The sequence below is a fragment of the Patiria miniata genome, unplaced genomic scaffold (genome assembly GCF_015706575.1).
Source record: "Patiria miniata isolate m_02_andy unplaced genomic scaffold, ASM1570657v1 HiC_scaffold_27, whole genome shotgun sequence".
Lineage (NCBI taxonomy): Eukaryota > Metazoa > Echinodermata > Asteroidea > Valvatida > Asterinidae > Patiria > Patiria miniata.
The window spans coordinates 1,005,182-1,032,649 of record NW_024037066.1 but is presented as its reverse complement, the minus strand read 5'-3'; the positions used below and the strand labels follow the sequence as shown (position 1 = coordinate 1,032,649).

General features: G+C 42.0%; 1 protein-coding gene across 1 annotated transcript in view; it reads left to right on the top strand.

The window, feature by feature from the left end:
- LOC119734546 (monocarboxylate transporter 12-like) overlaps positions 1-27,468 on the top strand; it is a 35,251-nt gene that overhangs the window by 3,872 nt on the left and 3,911 nt on the right. The window contains exons 2-3 of the mRNA XM_038208083.1: positions 26,203-26,409; positions 27,285-27,428. Of these exons, the coding sequence (XP_038064011.1) occupies positions 26,203-26,409; positions 27,285-27,428 (351 nt within the window). The remainder of the gene's footprint in view (positions 1-26,202; positions 26,410-27,284; positions 27,429-27,468) is intronic.

The following is a 27,468-nucleotide window of genomic DNA, read 5'->3' as shown; positions in this document are numbered from 1 at the left end:
CAAATGAGTTTGAAATTATTGGATGCGCGTTTAATGAGTCAATTTAACATGAAGCTTTTATTTTCTCATTTTCTACAACTTTTTTTTCAAATCAGAAAAATGTAAAAGAGTTGAACCTGGCTCGAAAAAAATGGAAACATAAAGTTGGCTCATGTTAAACGATACTGGCCCTTTTTAGCCGCACCCCCCCCCCCCCCCCGAAAAAGACACGAACCGGCAAGAGATTACAAAAATGATTCGTTGATTTTGCATAGATGTCTTATATTAAGCTTTGTTAGCATGGTGTCGATAGTTTACAAACTCTTCTTTAAAATCCATCTTTCCTCCTTACTTTCATGGATGCCCGAAACCAAATTGATTTTTAAAAAAATGAAGTTCGCAGTGGCGAGATGGATACCTACAATGTCTTGAAACTGTGCACTGTGTGTTGAATCAAGTCGGATCCAGAACACAATTTTTGGGGGGCCAAAAAAAAATTTGGTCCCCCAACAAAGTGGGTCAAAAAAATTACGGCGTGGGGTTCCGGGCCTGCTTAAGGGCCCCGAAATTTTTGGATTCTAGATGCTCTGTGGTGCGATCTGACGCAATTTCTGACCACTTTAACCACTGACCACTTTTTTTTTTGAGGAAAAGATGGTGGTGTACTCATTGCCTGCCTTTATTGCGATGTCACCTTAAAAAAAAAATGGTTTCTTTTTTTTTGGGGGGGGGGATGGCCCCCTTGCCCCCCCCCCCCCGGATCCGCCCTTGTGGTGAATAGGAGTACGCTAGTGCACACAATGTACCCGTTCTGCTCTGCATGAATAAGTACTTTATTTAAGACATTTTCTATTTAGCATTAAAATATAGCTAACCCATTGCCAAAGAGTATTGACAAAAGAAGGTTTATTCTGATGCTAAACATTGGAGTAAACATATATGCATTTTGGCAAGGAAAAATACTCATTTAATTTCATTGGTCAGAAATATTTTTTTCGGTAATTCATGTCTGAGTGGACAACTCATTTTACCAATGAATCGGAACAACGTGAATAAAGGACTTTAGTCTTTGTTTTGAAATAAATTATTTTTAGTCATAAAATTAATGACGGCATGGACGCAATTGCGGTGATCCAACCTTACTGACAATGCCCAAGTTCATAACTTTCAAGAACTAACTCATTCTTAGTTTTGGGTGGGGATGATAAACCCTGTACATCTACTTTAAGTAATAATGCTTATTTAATTACATTGGTATCAATTCGTTATTGGAATACGTTATTGTGCTCCTGACTGACTGACAACACAATTTTGTTTTTTTAAACAAATCATCCAATGAAACCGCTGGTCACGTGTCACAAGGTGATTATTTTTTTTGAACGAAATTACTGTTAAAATGACAAACACGAATTTAGTTTACGTGGTAGGGATTTTTGTGGTTTTTGCTGAACACACGTCTAGCAGTTGAGAAACAAAATTTTATTTTCTTGGGGCTGCCACGCCCAAACATTTTTTTGTTCAAAGTATTGAACCGTCTAAGAATGTGTGGTCTGCTCCAGTTGGGATGTCAAAGATAATGCGCATGCGCATTAATGGTCTTGAGGCAAGAAAAGGTACAGGGGTACAAACTTTTGGGTCATTTTTTTTTCGCAAATTCTCCAAGGATTTCTCGCTTTTGTCTGGATGCAAAAATTGAAGACTTAAAAAATTGCCCTCGTCCTGAGCACACGAGGGCGAAGAATTAGTAACGAGTGAAAATGAGTAACTGTGCACTTCGGTGTTCCATCTCCAAATTACGGGCTGAACGCGGTGATGAATCGCGCCGGGCTGAATTACGGGCTGAATTACGGGCTGCGGGCCACAAACGATGTCACCACCGTGCATGGACAGTCACATTGACCGGACACTCGGCGTACAAGCCCGGCGGGAGCCACATGAAAAATCACGCTGCTATATTTATGTCGGTCAGCGGCAATCGCTTCTTGCCTCAAACCTATGTTTGCATAAAACCCATGTTTGCAATAAATGTCTATTTGGTGGCGTGGTTATACTTTTTATGCAAACATTTGAATGTGGAATATTTTTTGGTCATATTTTGAAGCATATACCGAATTCTTGGACCTTAGTATGTGGCATCGCTTAAATATTTCTTCAATCTTTATAAACAATCCCTTTACACAGTTTAAATTACTTGGGGCCCGACAATCATTCAGTTCTCGCAGGGTAGAATGGTTCCCGCTCCCATCGGACTCGATAATGCCAGTGTATCCGCAGGGGGAACGTGTTTGGGGGGAAAACAAAAATCAAAATACATGAAAGGTTTGCGGAAAGACCATGTGCGAATAACTACCTAACTAAGAGAATTATTCGCCCATGGTGTTTACGCAAACCTTTCATTTATTAGTATCTCCACCATGCAAAGCCTCAAATCTTACTCAAAAATTAAAACAAAATCTTGTTTTCATGAGGGTTGCAGTTGTTCGTGGTAATGCTGTATAAAAGTTGAATATTCGTTATTGTCAATTGAGTTGTACCCAAAAGCGAACTCCAAAATACCTCAGCTCAGGACGAGTTGAAGTCCGAATGACCTCGACTTTATCTGAATCCAAGCGTGCTCAAGTACTAACGAGCCCAAGTCCGAGTTGAAGTCCGAATGACCTCGACTTTATCTTAATCCAGGCGTGCTCAAGTATACTAACGAGCCCAAGTCCGAGTTGAAGTTCGAATGACCTCGACTTTATCTTAATCCAGGCGTGCTCAAGTATACTAACGACCCCAAGTCCGAGTTGAAGTCCGAATGACCTCGACTTTATCTTAATCCAAGCGTGCTCAAGTATACTAACGAGCCCAAGTCCGAGTTATAGTCCGAATGACCTCGACTTTATCTGAATCCAGGCGCGCTCAAGTACTAACGAGCCCAAGTCCGAGTTTTAATAGTCCGAATGACCTCGACTTTATCTTAATCCAGGCGCGCTCAAGTACTAAGGCCCCCTAGTCCGAGTTGAAGTCCGAATCACCTCGACTTTATCTTAATCCAGGCGCGCTCAAGTACTAACGAGCCCAAGTCCGAGTTATAGTCCGAATGACCCCGACTTTATCTGAATCCAGGCGCGCTCAAGTACTATCGAGCCCATGTCCGAGTTGAAGTCCGAATGACCTCGACTTTATCTTAATCCAGGCGTGCTCAAGAACTAACGAGCCCAAGTCCGAGTTATAGTCCGAATGACCTCGACATTGGCTGATCCAGCGGGGGGCGCAGGGGGCGCACGCCCCCCCCCCCCGGCAAATATTTCAAAATGTATACTATCGGTGAAAAACGGACGGTGATCCGACGGGCCACGCGTTTTGAGTTTGAGAAAGAACAATCGTTCAAAAGGCGTGGCAATTTTCACGCACCTCCTAAAGGTCGGTTTTCACGGGGCACGCGAACGATTTGCGAAGGATGCGAATGTCGAAAAAATGGCAAAGTCCAACATTCGGAATTTTGAAACTCCCGCCGAACTTAAAAAGACGACCGCGAATAATTGACGATGCTTCTGAACCCTCGCGATGGTTTGGCGATCCTTTGCAGCATAAAATACGAATGTTGGACTTTGCCATTTTTTCGACATTCGCACCCTTCCCAAATCGTTCGCGTGCCACGTGAAAACCATCGCGGGGGCTCGGAAGCGGGCGTTCGCGGGCGTCGTTTTAAGTTCGGCGGGAGTTTCAAACATTTTTGATATTTCTTGCGAACGTTTCCAGCATCCCGGGTCGTGTTTTGCTCGCGATTTGTTCTCAAAAATGTCTTAAAAGCTTCGTCATAATGCGCAGGACCTACTCAAGACGTGCGCGATGTTCGCAACTCTTCGTAAATCCCCAAACAGACCCCGACAATTTGGAGAATGTCTCGTGCTAGAAGCGAAGTTCGCCCGATTATTTCTCGACCTTTTCACAAGAATTTTGCCCGTGATTCTTGGAACATTCGCGTTGTTCGCATTTAAGTCGCGTGTTCTTCGTGTATGGCCGTAGTTCAGTCACGGTACACACGACATTCGCACATACGTTGTGAGAACTTCACACAAACTGCGCAAGAATGGTTTACGACTCCATTGTCGGGAGACATTCGGAGAAAAACATGTTGGACTTTGCCATTTTTTCGACATTTGCATCCTTCGCAAATCGTTCGCGTGCCCCGTGAAAACCGACCTTAAGACTTTATGCGCGGGTTATGATGGCCGCACGGTACGCGGATAAAACCAAGGTAAAACAAACTGTAGTGGAGTCTCATTTCGCGTTTTTTTTTGCGCCTCATACGTCCATGAGACTCGCGGACAACTGCCGCGTACAATGCGTATGAAGTCAAACCGTTTTCACGCTCCGGGCTTGGTGACTAAACAAAATCAAACAATGGCCACTTAAAATTCTATTAAAATATTTTTCTGATACGTTTCATGCCAGTTTGACACACTCACCAAATATGCACCCGCTGTAATGAAATATTTAAATTCATGTCAGTTATGTAACCGAGCGCGGAACAATTACAAATTATGTGCATGTTCTCAACTTTAGGCTTTGAATACAGAAGACACTTCACAGGAGCAAGAGTGTATAGGCCTACATGCATTTGAAACAGATGAAACAAAATATCCCCTCATAATTTTAAAACTTCTGCTAAAATTAAATCAGGGGAAAGTGGCCAGGAAACGCCTCAGATCAGACTGCACCACAGAGCATCTACGATCCAAAATTTCCCGGGGTCCTTAAGCGGGCCCCGGACCCCTCGCCGTTAGGGCTTCGCGCTCCGCGCTCGCAGGTCCTGGACCCTTCATTACAATTCTAGCTTCCCCGGCAAATGGCAGTCTGGATCCGCCTCTGCTCGACTTTATCTTAATCCAGGCGCGCTCAAGTACTAACGAGCCCAAGTCCGAGTTAAAGTCCGAATGACCTCAACTTTATCTTTATCCAGGCGTGCTCAAGAACTAACGAGCCCAAGTCCGACTTGAAGTCCGAATGACCTCGACTTTATCTTAATCCAGGCGTGCTCAAGTACTAACGAACTCAAGTCCCAGTTGAAGTCCGAATGACCTCGACGGCGGATCCGGGGGGGGGGGCAACAGGGCCCCCCCCCCCAAGTGAAATTGCAAAAAAAAAGCAGCTTCTACGTAGGCCTACACCACCCGCAAAATTCAACAAAAGCAATTAAGGCATCTTATTCTGTTGACAATACTGGATATAATTTAAGAATATTTTGCATCACCTGCCGCAACTGCCACATCATTATTGTTGGTTCTCGAGTCAGGATTACTGTAATGTCCAAAATGTAAAACGACATGGGCGTCAGTCGGTGGGCGTCAATCGGTGGGGACGGGGGGGGGAGACATGTCTCCCTATATTAGCTCAGTAGCTGATTCAATTACTCCAAACTCGAAAATGATGTTTAAATGATGTCTTTTGCTCAAAAAAAAATTGGTTAAAGTGGTCATAAATAGCCTCAGATCGCACCACAGTCCGTCTAGCATTCAACCAAAAATTTGGGCCCATAAGCAGGCCCCAGACCCCACGCCGTAAGGGCTTCGCGCTCGCACTACTTCTGATCAAGGTATGTCCCCCACTATTTTTTGAAATTGCGATGATTGAGTACATAAGATTCTGGGAGGGGCAACATTAAAATTGCGCCAACATGCACCAATGCCACGATAGTGCCCCCCCCCTTGCTTTTTATAATAAATAGGGGGAGAATTATATTTTGGACCCACTTTTAAGGGGAACAAACTTTTGTTGGCCCCCCCCAAAAAAAGTGTTCTGGATCAGCCCTTGAATGACCTCCAGTTTGTACTAGTTGGCTAAAGTCCCTGCATGCTCAAGTACAAAGGAGCTCAAGTCCGAATGAGCTGAATCCAAAACCAACGGGGTCCAAAACGTGAACCTTACTACGTAACGGCGTGGACTGCTGCAACACAACAGGTGCGTTCTCAATCATCACTCTTGGACAGTGCGCGCTGTGTAACATTATCTATGGCGTGATCTGCAAAATCGTTGTTACCTAATACACTTGCATTTATTATCATTTGTTTGAAAAATTTGATTTATGGACAAGCCTCAATCAATTTACTTCCATTCAATTTGTTTAATCTACGTGGACAGCGATCCCTAAGGAGGGGATGAGATGATATGGCCATTCAAATGTTCGTTTATTCATTTTCTTTTTATTTTTTTCATCGGGGAGGCAACCGGCAAGATTTTACACCTGCACATAAATGTTCTGTGTAATAACCCAAAATACAAATCACACGCCAAAATATATGAAAATGCCTTACAATATCGTTCTTGGAGTCTATATACTTCATTTCATTGTATTTGCAAACCCGGGATTCGAACTCCGGACTGTTCGTATGCCAAGCGAGAGTCTTAACCACAAGCCAACGCAGTTTGCGCGGCCGCGCTCTGAAAAATGACGTACGTAATGATACACGTACACCTGCATGTTAACATAAACATGTCCATCTTATCATTAGTCTAGCCGCCCAAACATTCTTTACCCCAGATGCCTGCGCGATAAACATTAACTGTCATAGATCCCTGTGATAATTGTGTCCACCTTAAACAAAATACATTACTACAATGCTCCCGACTCTCCAAGTACGTATGTACTGTAGCAACCTCGTCTCCAGGGTGTCGAGCAGTACGCGCCCACCATTACCTGCTCTCTCACCCTGGTATTGAATCTTTTGCATGTGCAAGATTTTTGAACACGTATGCAAATAAGAAGTAGTCTGGTGCCTGCCTGTGCGTTACAGTTGCGTTTGTCTTTGTAGCGGTGTCTGGTAAAAACAGAATCAATTCGTCGCAGCGCGAGCATGGCGTGAGTTACGAAAACATGATTTTATTTTAATTAAACTGTTACGATCTTAACGAGACAACATCCAGTATCACATTTCATATTAATATTAACAAACTGGAAAGGAAATGAATATTTTCGAGAAGGCGTGGACGAATGATCGCGAAAACACGTACTGCACGTTGTGAATAACAACACCAAGTACACGATATAAATCCATTTCTAGCCAATTGCGGTATCGAATCAGGATGCAGGAAGGAATTTTCCTATCCAGGGTTTACTATTGGAAACAACGTTGGAAAGAAAGTAAGCACTGGGGACGAGGTTGGTACTGTAGATATACGACTTTGAGAAATTGACCTTTAGCATGGCGTCGCCCGACTTACGTGTATAATTACGTCATCACGACGACACTTTAAACACGATCACACGTATAATGCTTACTTGGTTTGTGTTCAAGTTTAGACTTGATCCGATAAAAAGCAGTGCGAAATTTCCGAAGCAGAAAAAAAAATGTAAATGTTAATGTTAAAAATCAGCCATCATGACGTAACTTCAGATTTTGCATTACAATAACCTCTGAGTGTCTGCCGAGTTTCGTGTCGATCCGACTTTGGCTTGTATGTGTTTTGAAAAATATAATATTTTGTTTTGTTTATTGCTTTATTTTTTTTTTAATAAGAAAGAGAGATAATCATATATATCGAGATCGAGAATGTTGCCACTTTTTGCCACTGGCCGATATAGCGCAGCGTGATTTTTCGCTTGTTTTGTTTTGTTCTGTTTAGTTTGTTTGTTTGTTGTTGTTGTTATTTAGTTTATTTTTTTGGTAAGTCGCAGAAACAACTGACACCCGCAAAGACTGAGTAATGAGAAAATGAGATTCTCGGAGGGTAGCATTAAAATTGCGCGTCCATGCACCAATGCCATGAAGAGTCCTAGTGCCTCTTCGTGATGTTTGGACCCATTTTTCGGGGAATAAAGGTTTGTTTGCCCTCCCCCCCCCCAAAAAAAGTTCCGGATCCGCCCTTGAATGACCTCGAGTTTATACGAGCTAAATCCAAAAACAGACAGGGTCCAAAACGTGAACCTATACCAACGGCGTGGACTGCTGCAACACAACAGGTGCGTTCTCAATCATCACTCTTGGACAGTGTGCGCTGTGTAACATTATCTATGGCGTGATCTGCAAAATCGTTGTTACCTAATACACCTGCATTTATTATCATTGAATTTTGTTTGAAAAAAAATGATGAAAAAGCCTCAATCAATTGACTTTCATTCAATTTGTTTAATCTACGTGGGCAACGATCCCTTAGGAGGGATGAGATGATATGGCCACTCAAATGTTTATTTATTCACTTTATTTCTTTTATTTTTTTTCATCCGGGACGCAACCGCCAAGATTTTACACTTGCACATAAATTGTCTGTGTAATAACTCAAAATATAAATCAAAAGCCAAAATTTATGACCATGCCTTAAAATATCGTTCTTGGAGTCTATATACTTCAATTCAAGGTGCATTGAACAGGAAGGTGATGCGAAAGGTCCCAAGTTCGAATGTCGGGTTTGCAGTTACGATTATGTGTTCATTTTATCTATTATTTTCTGTCGCCGGATCTTCGTTCCGGTCACAACAATCTTTTGTCTTTGTGTGATTCGTGGCTCTGGATGATTTGTTGGTTTTATTTTTACTCACAAAAATGAAATTTTCTGTTATTTGAGCATTTTGGAGGCCAACAAATGGAGGGTTTAAGAAACAGAAGGTTGGCTGGCGTGCGTTGTGTGATGTCGTAGGCTTACCATTGTGAAATTTGGAAAGAATATGACCCTTTAACTGGGCTACTTGGGGCGAAGAATGGCGATGGCATTTTGGACCACTTTTAGAGGTGATCATTTCTGGATGGATAATTTTTCCCGAAAGTGACCAATAAACGTCTAAGAACTGAACAGATTATGAAAGGTTTTTAAAATAACTTTACTTTGATGTGTGCATGAAATACGTCCGTACTTGGAGAGTCGGAAGTATTTGTCCTAATTATTGGGTTTTTTTAAGTGGACATTCTTGTAATTATCACTGGGATCTATGACAGTTAATGTTTATCGCGCAGACATCTGGGGTAAAGAATGTTTGGGCGGCTTGACTAATGGTAAGATGTACATGTTTATGTTAACATGCAGGTGTACGTGTATCATTACGTAAGTCATTTTACAGTGCGCGTGGTCGTGCAAGCTGCGTTGGCTTTTGGTTAAGACTCTCGCTTTGCATACGAACGGTCGGGAGTTCGAATCCCGGGTTGGCAAAGTACGATTCTTTTTTGCTATTTTCAGTCGGATCTTCTTTTCGGTCACAAAATATGTTTCCTTTGTCTGATTCGGGCCTACAAAGTATTTTTCTTTATTTGTTTAAACTCATAAAAATTATAAAAGGATTGGAAATCCGTTTAAAATCACTTGAAGACGTCATCATGACGTCTCTCCACTGTTCATTTTGAACTCGTGCCCGACTATTCACCAACAAAGTTGTAAGCCAATGCGGCTTGTAGTTCTGTAGATATACGATTTTGAGAAATTGACATTTAGGATGGTGTCGCCTAACATATGATGACGTCAACACGAGGACACTTGACAACTCATTTTACCAATGAATCGGAACAACGTTAATAAAGAATTTTAGTCTTTGTTTTGAAATAAATGATTCTTAGTCATATATGACGGCATGGACGCAATTGCGGTGATCCAACCTTACTGACAATGCCCAAGTTCATAACTTTCAAGAACTTACTCATTCTTAGATTTGAGTGGGGATGATAAACCCTGTACATCTACTTTAAGTAATAATGCTTATTTACCCCTTGGTATCAATTCGTTATTGGAAAACGTTATTGTGTTCCTGACTGACTGACAACACAATTGTTGGTTTTAATGAATCATCCAATGAAACCGCTGGTCACGTGTAACACGGTGATAATTATTTTTGAACGAAATTACTGTTTAAAATGACAAACACGAATTTAGTTTACCTGGCAGTGATATTTGTGGTTTCTGCTGAACACACGTCTAGCAGTTGAGATACAAAATTATATTTTCTTGGGGCTAGTGCCACGCCCAAACATTTTCTGTCAAAGTTATTGAACCGTCTAAGAATGTGTGGTCGGCTCCAGTTGGGATGTCATAGACCTGTTACTTAAAAATGATAAATATAAATAATGCGCATGCGCATAAATGGTCTTCAGGCAAGAAGCGAAAAAGGTCCATCAAAAATGTACAGGGGTACAAACATTCGGGTGTTTTTTTTTCGCAATTTCTCCAAGGACTTCTCGCTTTTTCTTGATGCACAAAATGAAGACTTAAATAATTGCTTTCGTCCCGAGCACACGAGGGCGAAGGCAATCAGCAGGGCTCCTTTCTGCACGAGTGACAATGAGTAACTGTGCACTTCGGTGTTCCATCTCCAAATATCGGACTGAACGCGGTGATGAATCGCGCCGGGCTGAACCGCGGGCTGAATTACGGGCTGCGGGCCACAAACGATGTCCCGTGCATGGACAGTCACATTGACCGGGCACTGGGCGTACAGGCCCGGCGGGAGCCACACGAAAAATCACGCTGCGCTAAATATACCGGTCAGCGCAGGGGCGGCGAAACCGGGAGGGGGGGGGGGGCTGGGGGACTTCCCCCACCCAGATTTACCCAAGTGCCCCTTTTGCGGACATAAATGTGCCCCCTCGTGGCCCTCGAGCATTAATGTGCCCCCTCGAGATGAAAACAAAACTTGCCATAAAGTTTCTGATAATTTGTTATCCCTAACCATTTCCCAAAATGGTATAGAGAGTTCTGATATGAACGAGGAATATGAAAACCAAGCCCCTGAAACCCTTACAATGCGCCAAAAAAGTGGCATCAGTGTCGTCAATCACCATTGAAAGATACAATTTGATAAGTAACTTTGGAAAATATTTGTTAAATTCTTTTTTTTTCCATTTACTGGGCTTTGTTTTGTTTATTTCTTTATGTAGGGATCTGGGAATTCCCCCTTAAAAACTTACGTACGCGCCATAAGCTTGATGACGTCATTGACTCGTGGTTGCTAAGTGCGTTCGGAAACTACATAGTAAAAACAAAAACGTTCTTATAATTTCTCAAACTTTATTCCTACTACTTTATTGGGCATGTATAAGTTTGCAGAATACATTTATAGTTTTCTCATAATGTTAAATCATTCCAGAAATGTGATCTTTTGCTAAAGTAAATCTGGTTTTTGTGCTTCGGACTTCTTCGGGTTTTTTCGGAAGTAAGTGGCCTACGTGCAGGATTTGCACGTCCTTTTTTCCTTTTCTTCGGACAATGCCGTTGCATGATGTGAGCCAGATTCACGTCAAAAACCTTCTTTTGCAAACTAAAAACCTGAAGGCCCGTACCTGAACAGCCCAGCAACTGGAGTGAAGTGCTGCATAGCTGCTTTTGAAGTCATTTAAGCAAAGATTTGAAGACGTCGGTTTTTTTTATATTTCTATTGAAATATTGTATCTCAACTGAGCTTCATCACTCATCAATAAATCAACCAAATCAACTAATGACAGAAACCGATGAGAAGTGCCTGATGATTGTCCATGCTTAGCGATTGCCTCCCATCCTCCTTAACTGGTGGACGAGTCTCCCCCTCTTATTAAGACAGCAAAGCCGACCACTACATTTATTTATATAATAAGAAAGAGATAATTGTAAATATCGGGATCGAGAATGCTGCCGCTTTTTGCCACTGACCGATATAGCGCAGCGTGATTTTTCGCGTGGCGCCCGCCGGGCCTGTACGCCCAGTGCCCGGTCAACGTGACGGTTCGTGCACGGTGACATCGACATCGTTTGTGCCGGCGCAGCCCAGGATTCAGCCCGCCGTTCAGCCCGGCGCGATTCAGCAGCGATTGTCCCGTAGTTTGGTGGATGGTACCGCGAAGTGCAGTTACTAATTTTCACACGTGCGGAAAGGAGCCCTGCTGGTTTCCTTTGCCAATAATTTAAAGAACCAATTTAAAAAAAAACACTTTGGCCAAAAAGTAATGCCTATGACGATTTCAGGGGCTTTTCTAAAGAAAAAAACGAGGAATCCTGCAGAAATTGAGGGAAAATGACCCAAATGTTTGTAACCCTGTACATTTTGTAATGGACCAATTTTGCTTTTTGCCTCAAAACCATTTTTTTAGGGCCTAAATTATTATTCAATAGTAAAAAAGGTTTATTGAGTAGCGTGTTTATACTTTGCATACATTTAATTGTTGAATATTTACTTCGCCATTGGAATGCTTAATACCGAATTCTTGGACCATGTGGCTCGCTTTAATATTTCTCCCGGGGTTTATAAGCAAGACGAGTTTGGAATGGAGCAGATTCTGAGATGAGATTCCGAGGAGAGGGCAGAGACCAGCCTCGATGATTTTGAAAAATAATTGGTGTGAATTTCCCGATCTGGAGAAGCCAAAGGAGAGGGCTCAGCCAGACTGCTACTTTCGTGAATTTTAATGCTTGAGCTATTGTACCTTTATTGCATTATTTGTTTTATTTACGAAAAGTTACAGTGGAAATTTGTACATTTTGTATGTAAAGATAGAAAGCAATTTGATTATACTTTGCTGGAATTTAAAATCCGAATAGTCGTTTTGTTTATGAACGCAAATTTCAATGAAATTTGTACTTGTTGCATGAAAAATCCCTAAAATCGTCATAGGCGTTATTTTCTGGCTTTAATGGTTTTTGGTGGCACAAAATTAAAACTTTAAAAATTGATTTCGTCTCGTGCGCACGAGGGCGAGAAAACAGCAGGGCTCCTGTCTGCACTAGTGCAAGAAATAACCGTTTGCTTTGGGGTACCATCAACCAAATTTCGGGCCGAATCTCGGTGCAGAGTTGCGCCAGGCGTCACCGTGGCTGAATTACGGGATACGCCGGCACAAAATGATTTCACCGTGCACTGACGGTCACGTTGACCGGGGATCGGGTGTACAGGCCCGGGCGCCTGCCACGCGAAAATCACGCTGCACTATATCGGTCAGCGGCAAAAAGTTGCAACATTCTCGTCAATCACTACCTTTGACTCTCGATGGTATTTCAAAACCCGACATCTGAAAAGATGATCGCTATTGTTTTGTAGTTGAACCGGGAATCTTCCAAGCATGTATATTTTTCGCACTTGTGCGGAAAGGAACCCTGCTGATAGTCGCCCTTGTGCGCACGGGACAAAAACAATTTTTAAAGATTATTTTTCGTGGCCCCTTCCAAAAAAAACCCCAAATGAGACCAGAACTGAGACCAGAAAGTTATGCCTATGACGATTTTAGGGCCTTTTCTAAATTAAAAAAATGACAAATCCTGGAGAAATTGAGAGCAGATGACAACAATTTGACCCCTGTACATTACAGTGGGCTACTTTCACTTTTTGTCGCCAGGCCCATTTATGCGCTTGCGTACATTATTATGAATTTATCAGTGAAAAGTCTATATTCGGCAGGTTTTCTCCTCCTAAACAGTTTTTGGTATGACCGAAAAGTCAAAGTAAGTTGAATTAAAAATACAGAAATGAGCCTCAGTCAAAACAACCAAGATTCCTTCCGAACGGTTGACGTGGTCATAATAAAACCTGGTAGAACTTAGACATGGGTTCGAAGATGTAATGGATTTTGTGCAAATTACAAGCGATTTAAGGGCAGACTTAGACAAAATACTTTTAACTCTCTCTCACAAACTGAATCTGAGGGTCGTTATCGTTTGTCGCGAGGTGGTAGACGGTGCCTTCAGCAACATTTTCTTCCCGGGCACAAAATCGCTTGACCTTCACTTCCGGTGTTATTGGAAGTGCAATGAAAATTGAATTTAACTCAAAAATGGAAGCATTTTAGTACAGACAAGTAATTTGTGAAATTCAGGGTTTAGTGGGAAATGCCAAACACCAAGAAAAAAATGATGGCAATATCACCGGAAAGGGCGCCCTTTTGGCACATCAAATAGAGATTGACTTTTTAATTTAAAAACCATTTGTTAACATTTTAAGAAATTGCCCCGCATTTGCGGACCTATACGGACCGTCACAAGCACTACTAGTCACGGGACCAGGAAGCTATCCCAAGATCGCTAGATCAAGAAACACCGGCACGCAGTCGTTGGAGTATTATGTATATTATATCAATTGTGAATGAGGGTTGAGGAATTTGATTGAGGAAACAAAGACAAAAATTTGCCTTGAAATATGAACAAATATTGTATCACATCAAGAAATGCTTTGCCTTAGCTTTGTTCTGAGTGTTGGTCGGTTCATCTTTTAGTCGTGAATATGTACCAAGGGTCAAACTTTCGGGGTGGGCCTATCCAACCGATGTGACATCGAATGAAACATCGATTGAGACCGCTGACCACGTTTAGTTTTCTAACAATCACTTTACAGAGGTCAAATTATTTGGTGCCCGACAATAATTCAGTTCTCACAGGGTAGAATGGCCCCGTTCTCCATCGGACTCGATAATGCCAGTATACCGACAGGGAGGATTTGTTTGGGGGCAAGACAAAAATCTAAATAAAATCCAGTTTTGATGAGGGTTGCAGTTTTTCGTTGTTATGCTGGATAAAAGTTTAATATTCGTTATTGTCAAAGTGATAACCTGCACTTAGCTATGAATAAATATGAAATGTTAAAACGAAGGCCTACCTTTCAAAATGGGGATGATATGACCAAGCCTTCCTCAAAATCTCAGTTGTCCCGACAAACGAACTCCAAAAGACCTCAGGTCTGGATGAGTCCGAATGACTTCGAGTTTAACGAGCTAAAGTCAAGGCGTGCTCAGGTACAGACGAGCTCAAGTCCGAGTTGAAGTTCGAATGACCTCGAGTTTACTAGCTAAAGTCTAGGCGTGCTCAAGTACAAACGAGCTCAAGTCCGAGTTGAAGTCCGAATGACCTCGAGTTTACTAGCTAAAGTCTAGGCGTGCTCAATCAGGTACAAACTAGCTCAAGTCCGAGTTGAAGTCCGAATGACCTTGAGTTTACTAGCCAAAGTCTAGGCGTGCTCGATCAGGTACAAACGAGCTCAAGTCCGAGTTGAAGTCCGAATCACCTCGAGTTTACTAGCTAAAGTCTAGGCGTGCTCAATCAGGTACAAACTAGCTCAAGTCCGAGTTGAAGTCCCAATGACCTGAAATTTATACTAGCTAAGGTCCAGACGTGCTCATGTACAAACGATCTCAAATCCGAATGAGCTGAATTCAAAGACAAGCTGGGTCAAAAACATGAACCTTACTACGTAACGGTGTCGCTGCTGAACGCTTCGTGCGTTCTCAATTATCACTCTTGTACAGTGTGCGCTGCATGTGTAACATTATCTATGGCGTGATCTGCAAAATCGTTGTTACCTAATACACCTGCATTTATTATAATTTGTTTGAAAAATTTGATTGATGAAAAAGCCGCCTCAATCAATTTACTTCCAAATTTCCTCTCAATTTGTTTTATCTACGTGGGCAGCGATCCCTTAGGAGGGGATGAGATGATATGGCCACTCAAATTTGTATTGATTCATTTTATTTCAATTTTTTTCATCCGAGACGCAACCGACAAGATTTTACACCTGCATATAAATGTTCTGTGTAATAACTCAAAATATAAATCACACGCCAAAATATATCGACATGCCTTACAATATCGTTCTTGGAGTCTTTATACTTCAATTCAAGGTGCATTGAACAGGAAGGTGATGCGAAAGGTCCCAAGTTCGAATGTCGGGTTTGCAGTTACGATTATGTGTTCCTTTTATCTATTTCTTTTTCTGTCGGATCTTCGTTCCTGTCACAAAAATCTTATGTCTTCGTTTGGTTCGTGGCTCCGGATGATTTGCTGGTTTTATTTTTACTCACAAAAATGAAATTGTCTGTTATTTGAGCATTTGGAAGGCCAACAATTGGAGGGTTTAAGAAACAGAAGGTTGGCTGCCGTGCGTTGTGTGATGTCGTAGGCCTACCGTTGTGAAATTTGGAAAGCATCGGACTGAGCTACTGGGGGCGTATGAATACGGTATTTTTTAAAAGGCGATGGGATTTTGCACTACTTTTAGAGGTGATCATTTCTGTATGGATTTTTTCCCGAAAGTGACCAATAAATCGTAGGGGGTGAACATATTATGGAAGGCTTTTACAATAACTTTACTTTGATGTGTGCACGAAACACGCACGCACTTAAAGAGTCGGGAGTATTTGCCCTGATATATATATTTTTTAAAGTGGACATAGACCTATCGCCGTTTGCGAGTTAGCCACGCCCCTTAGACAGCCCTATGGAACTTTTGTACGTTGACTTTTGATTGTCTAGGATTTTGCGCGTTCTGCGTCAATTTGTATATCATGTAATTGGACAATATTTCACAAGCTGCGTTGACGCGATTCTACCGCGATAGGTCAATTAATGTATGTATGCAGGTATCTGACATCTGGGGTAAAGAATGTTTGGGTGGCTTGATTAATGATAAGATGGACATGTTTATGTTAACATGCAGGTGTACGTGTATCATTACGTACGTCATTTCCACTGCGCGCGGTCGTGCAAGCTGCGTTGGATTGTGGTTAAGGCTCTCGCTTGGCGTACGAACGGTCCGGAGTTCGAATCCCGGGTTGGCAATTACGATTCTTTTTTTTGCTATTTTTTAGTCAGATCTTCTTTTCAGTGACAAAATATGTTTCCTTTGTCTGATTCGGGCCTCCAAAGTATTTTTCTTTATTTGTTTAAACTCATAAAAATTATAAAAAGATTGGAAATCCGTTTAAAATCACTTGAAGACGTCATCATGACGTCTCTCCACTGTTCATTTTGAACTCCTGCCCGAGTATTCACCAACAAAGTTGTAAGCCAATGCGGCTTGTGGTTCTGTAGATATACGACTTTGAGAAATTGACGTTTAGGATGGTGTCGCCTAACAGATGATGGCGTCAACACGACGACACTTCACAACTCATTTTACCAATGAATCGGAACAACGTGAATAAAGAATTTTAGTCTTTGTTTTGAAATAAATGATTCTTATTCATATATGACGGCATGGACGCAATTGCGGTGATCCAACCTTACTGAAAATGCCTCAGTTCATAACTTTCAAGTACTAACTCATTCTAGTTTGGGGTGGGGATGATAAACCCTGTTCGACTACTTTAAGTAATAATGCTTATTTACCCCTTGGTATAAATTCGTTATTGGAATACGTTATTGTGCTCCTGATTGAATGAAAACACAATTGTTGGTTTTAATGAATCATCCAATTAAACCGCTGGTCACGTGTCACAAGGTGATATATTTTTTTCCACGTAATTTCTGTTAAAAATGACAAACACGAATTTAGTTTACGTGGCAGGGATTTTTGTGGTTTCTGCTGAACACGCATGTAGGCCCCCTAGTAGTAGAGATACAAAATTATTTTTTATGGGGGGGGGGGCTGCCACGCCCGAACAGTTTTTCAAAGTTATTGAACCGTCTAAGAATGTGTGGTCGGTTCCAGTTGGGATGTCATAGACGTGTTACTTATAAATGATAAATATAAATGATGCGCATGCGCATAAATGGTCTTGAGGCAAGAAGCGAAAATGATCCATCGAAAATGTACAGGGGTACAATCATTCGGGAATTTTTTTATCTCAATTTCTCCAATGATTTCTCGTTTTTCTCTTGATGCACAAAATGAAGACTTAAATAATAATTGCCTTCGTCCCGAGCACACGAGGGCGAAGGCAATCAGCAGGGCTCCTTTCCGCACGAGTGACAATGAGTAACTGTGCACTTCGGTGTTCCATCTCCAAATTACGGGCTGAACGCGGTGATGAATCGCGCCGGGCTGAACCGCGGGCTGAATTACGGGCTGCGGGCCACAAACGATGTCACCGTGCTTGGACAGTCACATTGACCGGGCACTGAGCGTACAGGCCCGGCGTAAGCCACACGAAAAAAAAACACGCTGCGCTATATACATTGCAATTGGTCAGCGGAAAAAGTTGCAACAGTGTCGTCAATCACTATCGAAAGATACAATTTGACAATTAACTTTGGAAAATATTTTTGAAGTTCTTGTTTAATTGTATGGGCTTTGTTTTGTTTATTGCTATGTTTTTTTTATAATAATGACTGATATAGCGCAGCGTGGTTTTTGGCGTGGCGCCCACCGGGCCTGTACGCCCAGTGCCCGGTCAACGTGGCGGTTCGTGCTCGGTGACATCGACATCGTTTGTGCCGGCGCAGCCCGTGATTCAGCCGGCGGTTCAGCCCGGCGCGATTCAGCAGCGCGATTCGTCCAGTTATTTGGTGGATGGTACCGCGAATTGCACAGTTACTAATTTTCACTCGTGCTGAAAGGAGCCCTGCTGATTCCCTTCGCCCTCATAGTCGCTCGGGAACAAAGCATTTTTTTAAGTTGTGATTTTTTTTGACCCAAAAAAACCCACTTTGGCCAGAAAGTAATGCCCAGGACGATTTCAGGGGCTTTTCTGTTTGTTTGTATTGCTGTACATTTTGTAATTGACCGATTTCGCTTTTTGCCTCAAAACCATATTTTAGGGCATTAATTGTTATTTAACAGTGAAAAGGTTTATTGAGTAGCGTGTTTATACTTTGCATACATTTAATTGTTGAATATTTTACTTCGTCATTTTAAAGCATACCGAATTCTTGGACCATGTGGCATCGCTTTAATATTTCTCCCGGGGTTTATAAGCAAGACGAGTTTGGAATGGAGCAGATTCTGAGATGAGATTCCAAGGAGAGGGCAAAGACCAGCCTCGATGATTTAGCGCAGCGTGGTTTTTGGCGTGGCGCCCACCGGGCGATGCACTAGAAAGCAGGAGGTCGTGGGTTCGAGTCCCACCCGAGTGATTTTTTCCAACTTTCACTCGGGAGGTAACACACTGAGTATACAGTGTTCAAACGTCGGTGAAGGGCAAAACCTAATTTGATTTATATCACCCCGACGCAAACATTCCATCTTATAATAGTTTATGCGGTACCCGCTGCTATGTACATCAGATTCGAACCAGCCAGCCGATCCCGTTAGCTTGGTGGTCGAGTGGTAAGACATCTGCACTAGAAAGCAGGAGGTCGTGGGTTCGAGTCCCACCCGAGTGATTTTTTCCAACTTTCACTCGGGAGGTAACACACTGAGTATACAGTGTTCAAACGTCGGTGAAGGGCAAAAACCTAATTTGATTTATATCACCCCGACGCAAACATTCCATCTTATAATAGTTTATGCGGTACCCGCTGCTATGTACATCAGATTCGAACCAGCCAGCCGATCCCGTTAGCTTGGTGGTCGAGTGGTAAGACATCTGCACTAGAAAGCAGGAGGTCGTGGGTTCGAGTCCCACCCGAGTGATTTTTTCCAACTTTCACTCGGGAGGTAACACACTGAGTATACAGTGTTCAAACGTCGGTGAAGGGCAAAACCTAATTTGATTTATATCACCCCGACGCAAACATTCCATCTTATAATAGTTTATGCGGTACCCGCTGCTATGTACATCAGATTCGAACCAGCCAGCCGATCCCGTTAGCTTGGTGGTCGAGTGGTAAGACATCTGCACTAGAAAGCAGGAGGTCGTGGGTTCGAGTCCCACCCGAGTGATTTTTTCCAACTTTCACTCGGGAGGTAACACACTGAGTATACAGTGTTTAAACGTCGGTGAAGGGCAAAACCTAATTTGATTTATATCACCCCGACGCAAACATTCCATCTTATAATAGTTTATGCGGTACCCGCTGCTATGTACATCAGATTCGAACCAGCCAGCCGATCCCGTTAGCTTGGTGGTCGAGTGGTAAGACATCTGCACTAGAAAGCAGGAGGTCGTGGGTTCGAGTCCCACCCGAGTGATTTTTTCCAACTTTCACTCGGGAGGTAACACACTGAGTATACAGTGTTCAAACGTCGGTGAAGGGCAAAACCTAATTTGATTTATATCACCCCGACGCAAACATTCCATCTTATAATAGTTTATGCGGTACCCGCTGCTATGTACATCAGATTCGAACCAGCCAGCCGATCCCGTTAGCTTGGTGGTCGAGTGGTAAGACATCTGCACTAGAAAGCAGGAGGTCGTGGGTTCGAGTCCCACCCGAGTGATTTTTTCCAACTTTCACTCGGGAGGTAACACACTGAGTATACAGTGTTCAAACGTCGGTGAAGGGCAAAACCTAATTTGATTTACAGATATAGAGAAGCCAAAGGAGAGGGCTCAGCCAGACTGCTACTTTAGTGAATTTTAATGCTTGAGCTATTGTACGTTTATTGCATTATTTGTTTTATTTACGAAAAGTTACAGTGGAAATTTGTACATTTTGTATGTAAAGAAAGAAAGCAATTTGATTATATTTTGCTGGAATATAAAATCCCCCCCAAAAAATTTGTTTCATGAACGCAAATTTCAAGGAAATTTGTACTTGTTGCATAAAAAATCCCTAAAATCGTCATAGGCATTATTTTCTGGCTTTAGTGGTTTTGGGGGGCACAAAATAAAAACTTTAAAAATTGCTTTCGTCTTGTGCGCACGAGGGCGAGGAAAACAGCAGGGCTCCTGTCTGCACGAGTGCCAGAAATAACCGTTTGCTTTGGGGCACCATCCACCAAATTTCGGGCCGAATCTCGGTGCAGAGTTGCGCCAGGCGTCACCGTGGCTGAATTACGGGATACGCCGGCACAAAATGATTTCACCGTGCACTGACGGTCACGTTGACCGGGGATCGGGTGTACAGGCACGGGCGCCTGCCACGCGAAAATCACGCTGCACTATATCGGTCAGCGGCAACAAGTTGCAACATTCTCGTCAATCACTACCTTTGACTCTCGATGGTATTTCAAAACCCGACATTTGAAAAGATGATCGCTAGTGTGTTTTGTAGTTGAACCGGGAATCCCCCAAGCATGTTTATTTTTGGCACCAGTGCGGAAAGGAACCCTGCTAGTATCCTTTGCAATTCTTAAACATTTTATTTTGTGCCTCCCCCCCCCCCAACCCACTGAGACCAGAAAGCAATGCCTGTGACGATTTTAGAGCCTTTCCTCAATTAAAAAAGGGACAAATCCTTGAGATATTGAAAGCAAATGACAAACAATTTTGACCCCTGTACATTCCAGTGGGCTGCTTTCATTTTTTTTGTCACCAGGTGCATTCATGCGCATGCGTGCATAATTATGAATGTCTTAGCACAAAATGTATATAATTCGGCGGGTTTTCTCCTGAACAATTTTTTGGTATGACCGGAATTTCCAAGTTAGGTAAATTCAAAATACAGAAATGAGCCCCAGTCAAAACAAACCACGATTTCTTCCAAACGCTTGACGTGGTGATAATAAAGCCTGGTACGAATTTGGGCATCGGTCTAAAGATTTTGTGACGTCATCATGACGTCATCAGGTATCAACTTACAACGATTTAAGGGCAGGCTTTGACAAAATACTCTTAACTCTTAACAGTGTCGTTATCGTTTTTCGTGAGGTGGTAGACGGTGCCTTTAGCAACATTTTCTTCCCGGTCACAAAACCGCTTGACCTTCACTTCAGGTGTTATTGGAAGTGCAATAAAAATTGAATTTAAATGGAAGCATTTTAGTACAGACAAGTAATTTGTGAAATTCAGTGTTTAGTGAGAAATGCCAAACACCAAGAAAAAATGATGGCGATATCACCGAAAAGGGCGCCCTTTAGTGGCACATAAAATAGAGATTGACTTTTTAAATTTAAAAACCATTTGTTAAACTTTTAAGAAATTGCCCCTCATTTGCTGACCAACGGACCGTCACAAGCACTACTAGTCACGAGACCAGGAAGCTACCCCAAGATCGCTAGATCAAGAAACACCGGTACGCAGTCGTTGGAGTATTATGTATATTATATCAATTGTGAATGAGGGTTGAGGAATTTGGTTGAGGAAACAAAGACAAAAATTTGCGTTGAAATATGAACAAATATTGTATCACATCAAGAAATGCTTCACATTAGCTTTGTTCTGAGTGTTGGTCAGTTCATCTATTAGGGTGACTACCGAGGGTCAAACTTTCGGGGTGGGCCTATCCAACCGATGTGACATCGAATGAAACATCGAATGAGACCGCTGACCACGTTTAGTTTTCAAACAATCACTTTACAGAGGTCAAATTATTTGGTGCCCGACAATAATTCAGTTCTTGCAGGGTAGAATGGCCCCGTTCCCCATCGGACTCGATAATGCCAGTATACCGACAGGGAGGATTTGTTAGGGGGCAAGACAAAAATCTAAATAAAATCCAGTTTTTATGAGGGTTGCACTTTTTCGTTGTTATGCTGCATAAAAGTTAAATATTCGTTATTGTCAACGTGATAACCTGCACTTAGCTATGACTAAATATGAAATGTTAAAACGAAGGCCTACCTTTCAAAATGGGGATGATATGACCAAGCCTTCCTACAAAATCTCAGTTGTCCCGACAAACGAACTCCAAAGACCTCAGGTCCGGATGAGTCCGAATGACCTCGAGTTTAACGAGCTAAAGTCAAGGCGTGCTCAGGTACAGACGAGCTCAAGTCCGATTTGAAGTCCGAATGACCTCGAGTTTACTAGCTAAAGTCTAGGCGTGCTCGATCAGGTACAAACGGGCTCAAGTCCGAGTTGAAGTCCGAATGACCTGAAGTTTATACTAGCTAAGGTCCAGACGTGCTCATGTACAAGCGATCTCAAATCCGAATGAGCTGAATTCAAAGACAAGCTGGGTCAAAAACATGAACCTTACTACGTAACGGCGTCGCTGCTGAACGCTTCGTGCGTTCTCAATTATCACTCTTGTACAGTGTGCGTTGTGTAACATTATCTATGGCGTGATCTGCAAAATCGTTGTTACCTAATACACCTGCATTTATTATCATTTGTTTGAAAATTTTGATTTATGAAAAAGCCGCCTCAATCAATTTACTTCCAAATTTCCAATCAATTTGTTTTATCTACGTGGGCAGCTATCCCTTAGGATGGGGATGAGACGATATGGCCACTCCAATTTCAATTGATTCATTTTCGTTTTACTTTTTCATCCGGGACGCAATATTTTACACCTCCACATACAGTTTTCTGTGTAATAACTCAAAGTAAAAATCAAACGCTAAAATACATGACCATGCCTTACAATATCGTTCTCGGAGTCTATAAACTTCATTTCAACGTGCATTGAACACGAATGTAATAAGCTACGCTGATAGTGATGTGAAGTTTGCGTTTCCTAAAAAAATATGAAGATAAAATTTGAAAATATGAAACGTAAAAGCTGTTACGGTTACCAAAAAGTAACGGCTTTAAGAGCACCTGATTTTATCACTGTAAACAGCCACGTGTCACTCGACTCATTTTTGGACTATTTTTCATGAGTCACATTTAACGTGCCCTCAAATATATTTATATCGTCACCAGTTTCACGAAGGGACAGGCATGTAAATTCGGATGGAAAACACCTTTCGGGATAATCGCAAGAGAAGATTTCTTATTAACGAATTGCAAAATGTACCACAACGCATCTACTCTATGTAAATAAAACGCCCATATCATTCCAAGAGATCTCGAACTTCCTAGTGAACCCATTAATAATCACTTTTCTTGGCAAAGTATGGAAATCAAGCTGGTTGGCTGCATCTATGGCCAAGTTCGGGCAAGGACCATTAGTCGACTAGTGGTTGATTTGTGACGTACCTTACACCTGCGCACTAATAGCAAAGTGCGAACGTCTCTAGTCGAACGCTGGTCAAAATGTCATTGCAAAACGTCTGGATCCTGGCTCCCTGCTGTACGTTATGAACGCGCGCGGCTATGGTTACCAGCGATGCAACCAGCCCCGGTAGGTTGGTTCCAAATAGTCGACTAGCGTAGTTAACCATCGTCGACTAGACAGAGTTCGGGCAAGGGTTAGTCGACCAACGGTTAACTATAGTCCTTGCGCGAACTTGCCCTATTGTGTCCGTGTACGTGTTCTACATAACCTACGAGTACCGACACACAAAGGGAGAACAAAAGATCCTTTCAGTCCTCGGGCGTTGGGTCTTCTGTTGGAAACGGTCCTCTGTAGTAAGTTTGTGTGCTTGTCTCCGGTAGAGTGTTATATTACAGGGACAAAGGGAAACACAAAGCATTGTCCTCGAGAGTATAGTAAAACATGAATGCGTGCCCCGTGCGTGTATAGACAAGGTCGTCATCTGATGTTTGGGATGGAGACAACGGCTTGACCCGTTCGAGAGCAACTGGCTGTCCATGCAGAAAGATTATTAAAACAGCAAGATGAAAAACGGTGTTTAAAATATGTTCTGACTTGTTTTATAGTAGCAAGGCCTGGTATATGGCTGAATTTAGGCTCATACTATTTTATTGCCCTGCCAAAAAAAACCGGGTCCGTTTGAAAAAAAAAAAACCATCGCAAGTCATGTCGATGAAAATAGTCCACTTCTCTATTCGTAGACAATTCCCAAAACATTTGAATTGGCACGGAATGTCTACCATCGCTAGCGTGCGACCTTTTCTTTTCTGTCAATTTTTTTCAGTGGCCATCCCCACTGAAAGCCCTTCACTCAGGTTAGCACAAAAAACAAAAATTTGATTACAAAACCCTTTTTTTGAACCCGCAACCTCGCGGTGCAAAATTTTGACCCTATATCGACTGAGCTATCGCACTATTAACCAAATCGTGGGGAAAAAAATAATTATACACCTGCGTACGTATCATAAAAGCATCGTAGAGGGCGCTAAACAACCATGTACGCGGATGTAGTTTGGGAAAAGAAAATTCGTGCCCTGGCCATCCCTGGATGTATTTGGTACAGTCCTTGAAGCGCTCCTGGTCTTGAAGAATGAGCCAAGCAACTTATGGTTTGTGATTGCCGAAAGAAACAAATTATAGATCAACATGATCATGTGGCCGGCATGTCGCAGATAGGAAGGGTTGGTCCACAAGGATAGAAGAGATGTGACAACGTAATTTCTCTTCTATTTGCGTCACGTCATCTTAGATCTTTTTGCATATGAGATGTTCTCCTTTGGATGGGGCCAACATAACTTGACGAGCCTTCGCCCGGGGTTGATGCCCCGGGGTTGACTGGGCATCAGGACTTACTCCCTTGTATCTTTTGTGCGGCATTTTCTCTCATCATTTTAATGCCTTCCTTCAACTTCCCTTCTGTTGGTATTGTTTATGTTTTGCAGCAAAGAACATTCTAAATTAAAAAGGAAAAGTTTCATTGATTGAACGCTTGTTTTGTGTACATGAGTTAGATATTTCAATATGGTTACAGTCCGATAGTTCAAAGCTTCAATAGTCCGAAGGTTCTTTAGTCCGAAGGGTCATTAATCCGAAGGTTTGTTTAGTCCAAAGGTTCGATAGTCCAAAGGTTCGATTATCTGAAGGTTCGAAAGTCCAAAAACAGAATAAGGTTAATTAATCCGAAGGCTCGATAGTCCGAATAGACAATAGGGTGCGATAGTCGACAATAAGGTCCGATAGTCCGAATAGATGATAAGGTTCGATAATCCGAATTAACAATACGGTTCATCAGTCTGACACTTCGGACTATCGGACCTTATTGTCGATTCGGACTATCGGACCTTTTTCTTCGGACCGTTATCGCGCACTAAAGGAATAAAAATGTGCTTGGCCTGTTTTAAACAAGTCCGTTTACGACGGGCTGGAGAAATGGCCCGAGCTGAAGGCGAGGGTTATTATTGGCGTGATGATCACAACATCCAATTTGTAAACAAAATGGTCTATTATGTTTACCTACAATGTACCTATTACGATCGCATTTTCCTGAATTTCATGTACTTTTTAAAGTTGTGACGTCCATTCATGACTTGTTCATTTACATTAGATTATTTATTTTCTATTATCTAAGCCATGCATTAATCCGTGACGTATTTTTTTTTTTATTTCCCGTCACTATAATGTCCCTTCTTCTTGTTCTCCATTGTTTAATAGTATTGATGGTTGATGTTTGTGTGCTGTTAATAAGTTCTTGTCTAAATTTGGCGATTCCTCTCCTTGACATTTTGTGGTTTAATTTCCATAGTTCATTCATATATTACATAGTTCATTTAAACTTGACCTTTTAGAAGTTTATGAAATACCGGTAATACATATTTAAAAATGAATGATTTTTTTTTACTAAAGGATATGTTATAATATTAATTTGCATCATCTCTTAATTTATTTTATTTTCAATGCACATGTGTATGTGTATTGTGTTGATATTTAACTAACTCAAGTCATTTTAGCAAAGGCTGGCCAGAGTGGATTTAAAGGCTGATGCAGTGTTTTAAGTACTACGTTAAACCGTGAGTTTATCTATACCTGTACCGTATTTGAATACAATTTATTCTCATTTAATAGCACCTAATAGGTATAATAGTCGAGATATGGAAAGATCTAAACTTGGTGTCTTCGCAACCATTGCAGTCTTCATACAATACTTTATCAATGCCATGGTCGTGAAATCGCTCGGCATTCTTCTTGTGTCCATGATGAATGAGTTTGAAGCAGAAACCTGGGTCGTTGGCACGGTCTTTTCCCTCGTCGAGTGCGGTAAGGATATATTTGGTAAGTTTATTCTCCAACGATAAAAAAAACACAACACTTGACGGTATCGCGCACTAATTAATAAGGGAATAATTATGTGCTTGGCCTGTTTCAAACAAGCTCGTTTTAAGACCGGCTGGGGAATTGACGTTGATAATAGCCCAAGCTGAAGGCGAGGGATATTATTGGCGACCAGGCCCAAGCCGGTCTTAAACGGACTTGTTTAAAACCCGTCAAGCACATATTTATTCCCATTCATTACTACTTTTTCGGTCAAAGAGTCAAAACAAGTCTACAAATATAAATTCCAACGATTTTGCTCAATAGAGTTACTCCATGTTTTTTGAAACACCCCTCCAGCTATTTTATGGTAAGTGCCTCTCGCGAGTAGTCGTTACAAACTCCTTACTGGTACGCGCGTGGCGAACGTGGCGCAGAATGTAGCTGTGTCGGTGCAGAGTATTAAGGACTATGAAATACATGACTCGTACTACTCATTGGTAGTATTGCGCATGCCAAAGTGATGATTGTCAACATTCAACTGATAAAAGGCTAAAAGGGACCTGATTTCATAGGTAAGGAGTCCAAATATCATACGACACCAGAAAAGTGTTTAAGACCAGCCAGCCAGTGTTTTATCAACCGTTTAAGACCGGCAACTTGACGGCCTCTCGACCAATAGGAATGGTAACTGTCTTAGGTATTTGTGAATACGTTTCCTTTACCCTAATGAACCACCGCATGTATTTTTGTAATGGTTTATGGGTATTGAAATTGGTATTGTGTATGATCGGTTCGTGACACAGGTTTTTGTTTATATCACTGGTTATTTAAAAAGTCTGTGTTGACGAGAAAAAAGTTACCGAGTTGTTGATGTTTGGTGATATTGATTGCAGGTCCTCTGGCGGCACCGATTGGACGGAAGTTTGGAGCGCGTGCCGTTGTCATGGTAGCTGGTGGTATGATCGGCTTGGGATTCATCTTGACCTCACGAGCCTCTAACGTCTTGCAGATGGCACTCCCACTTATTCTGCTAATAGGTAAATCGCTCAGTAAGATTTGCACAGCTGTTGTCAGTTT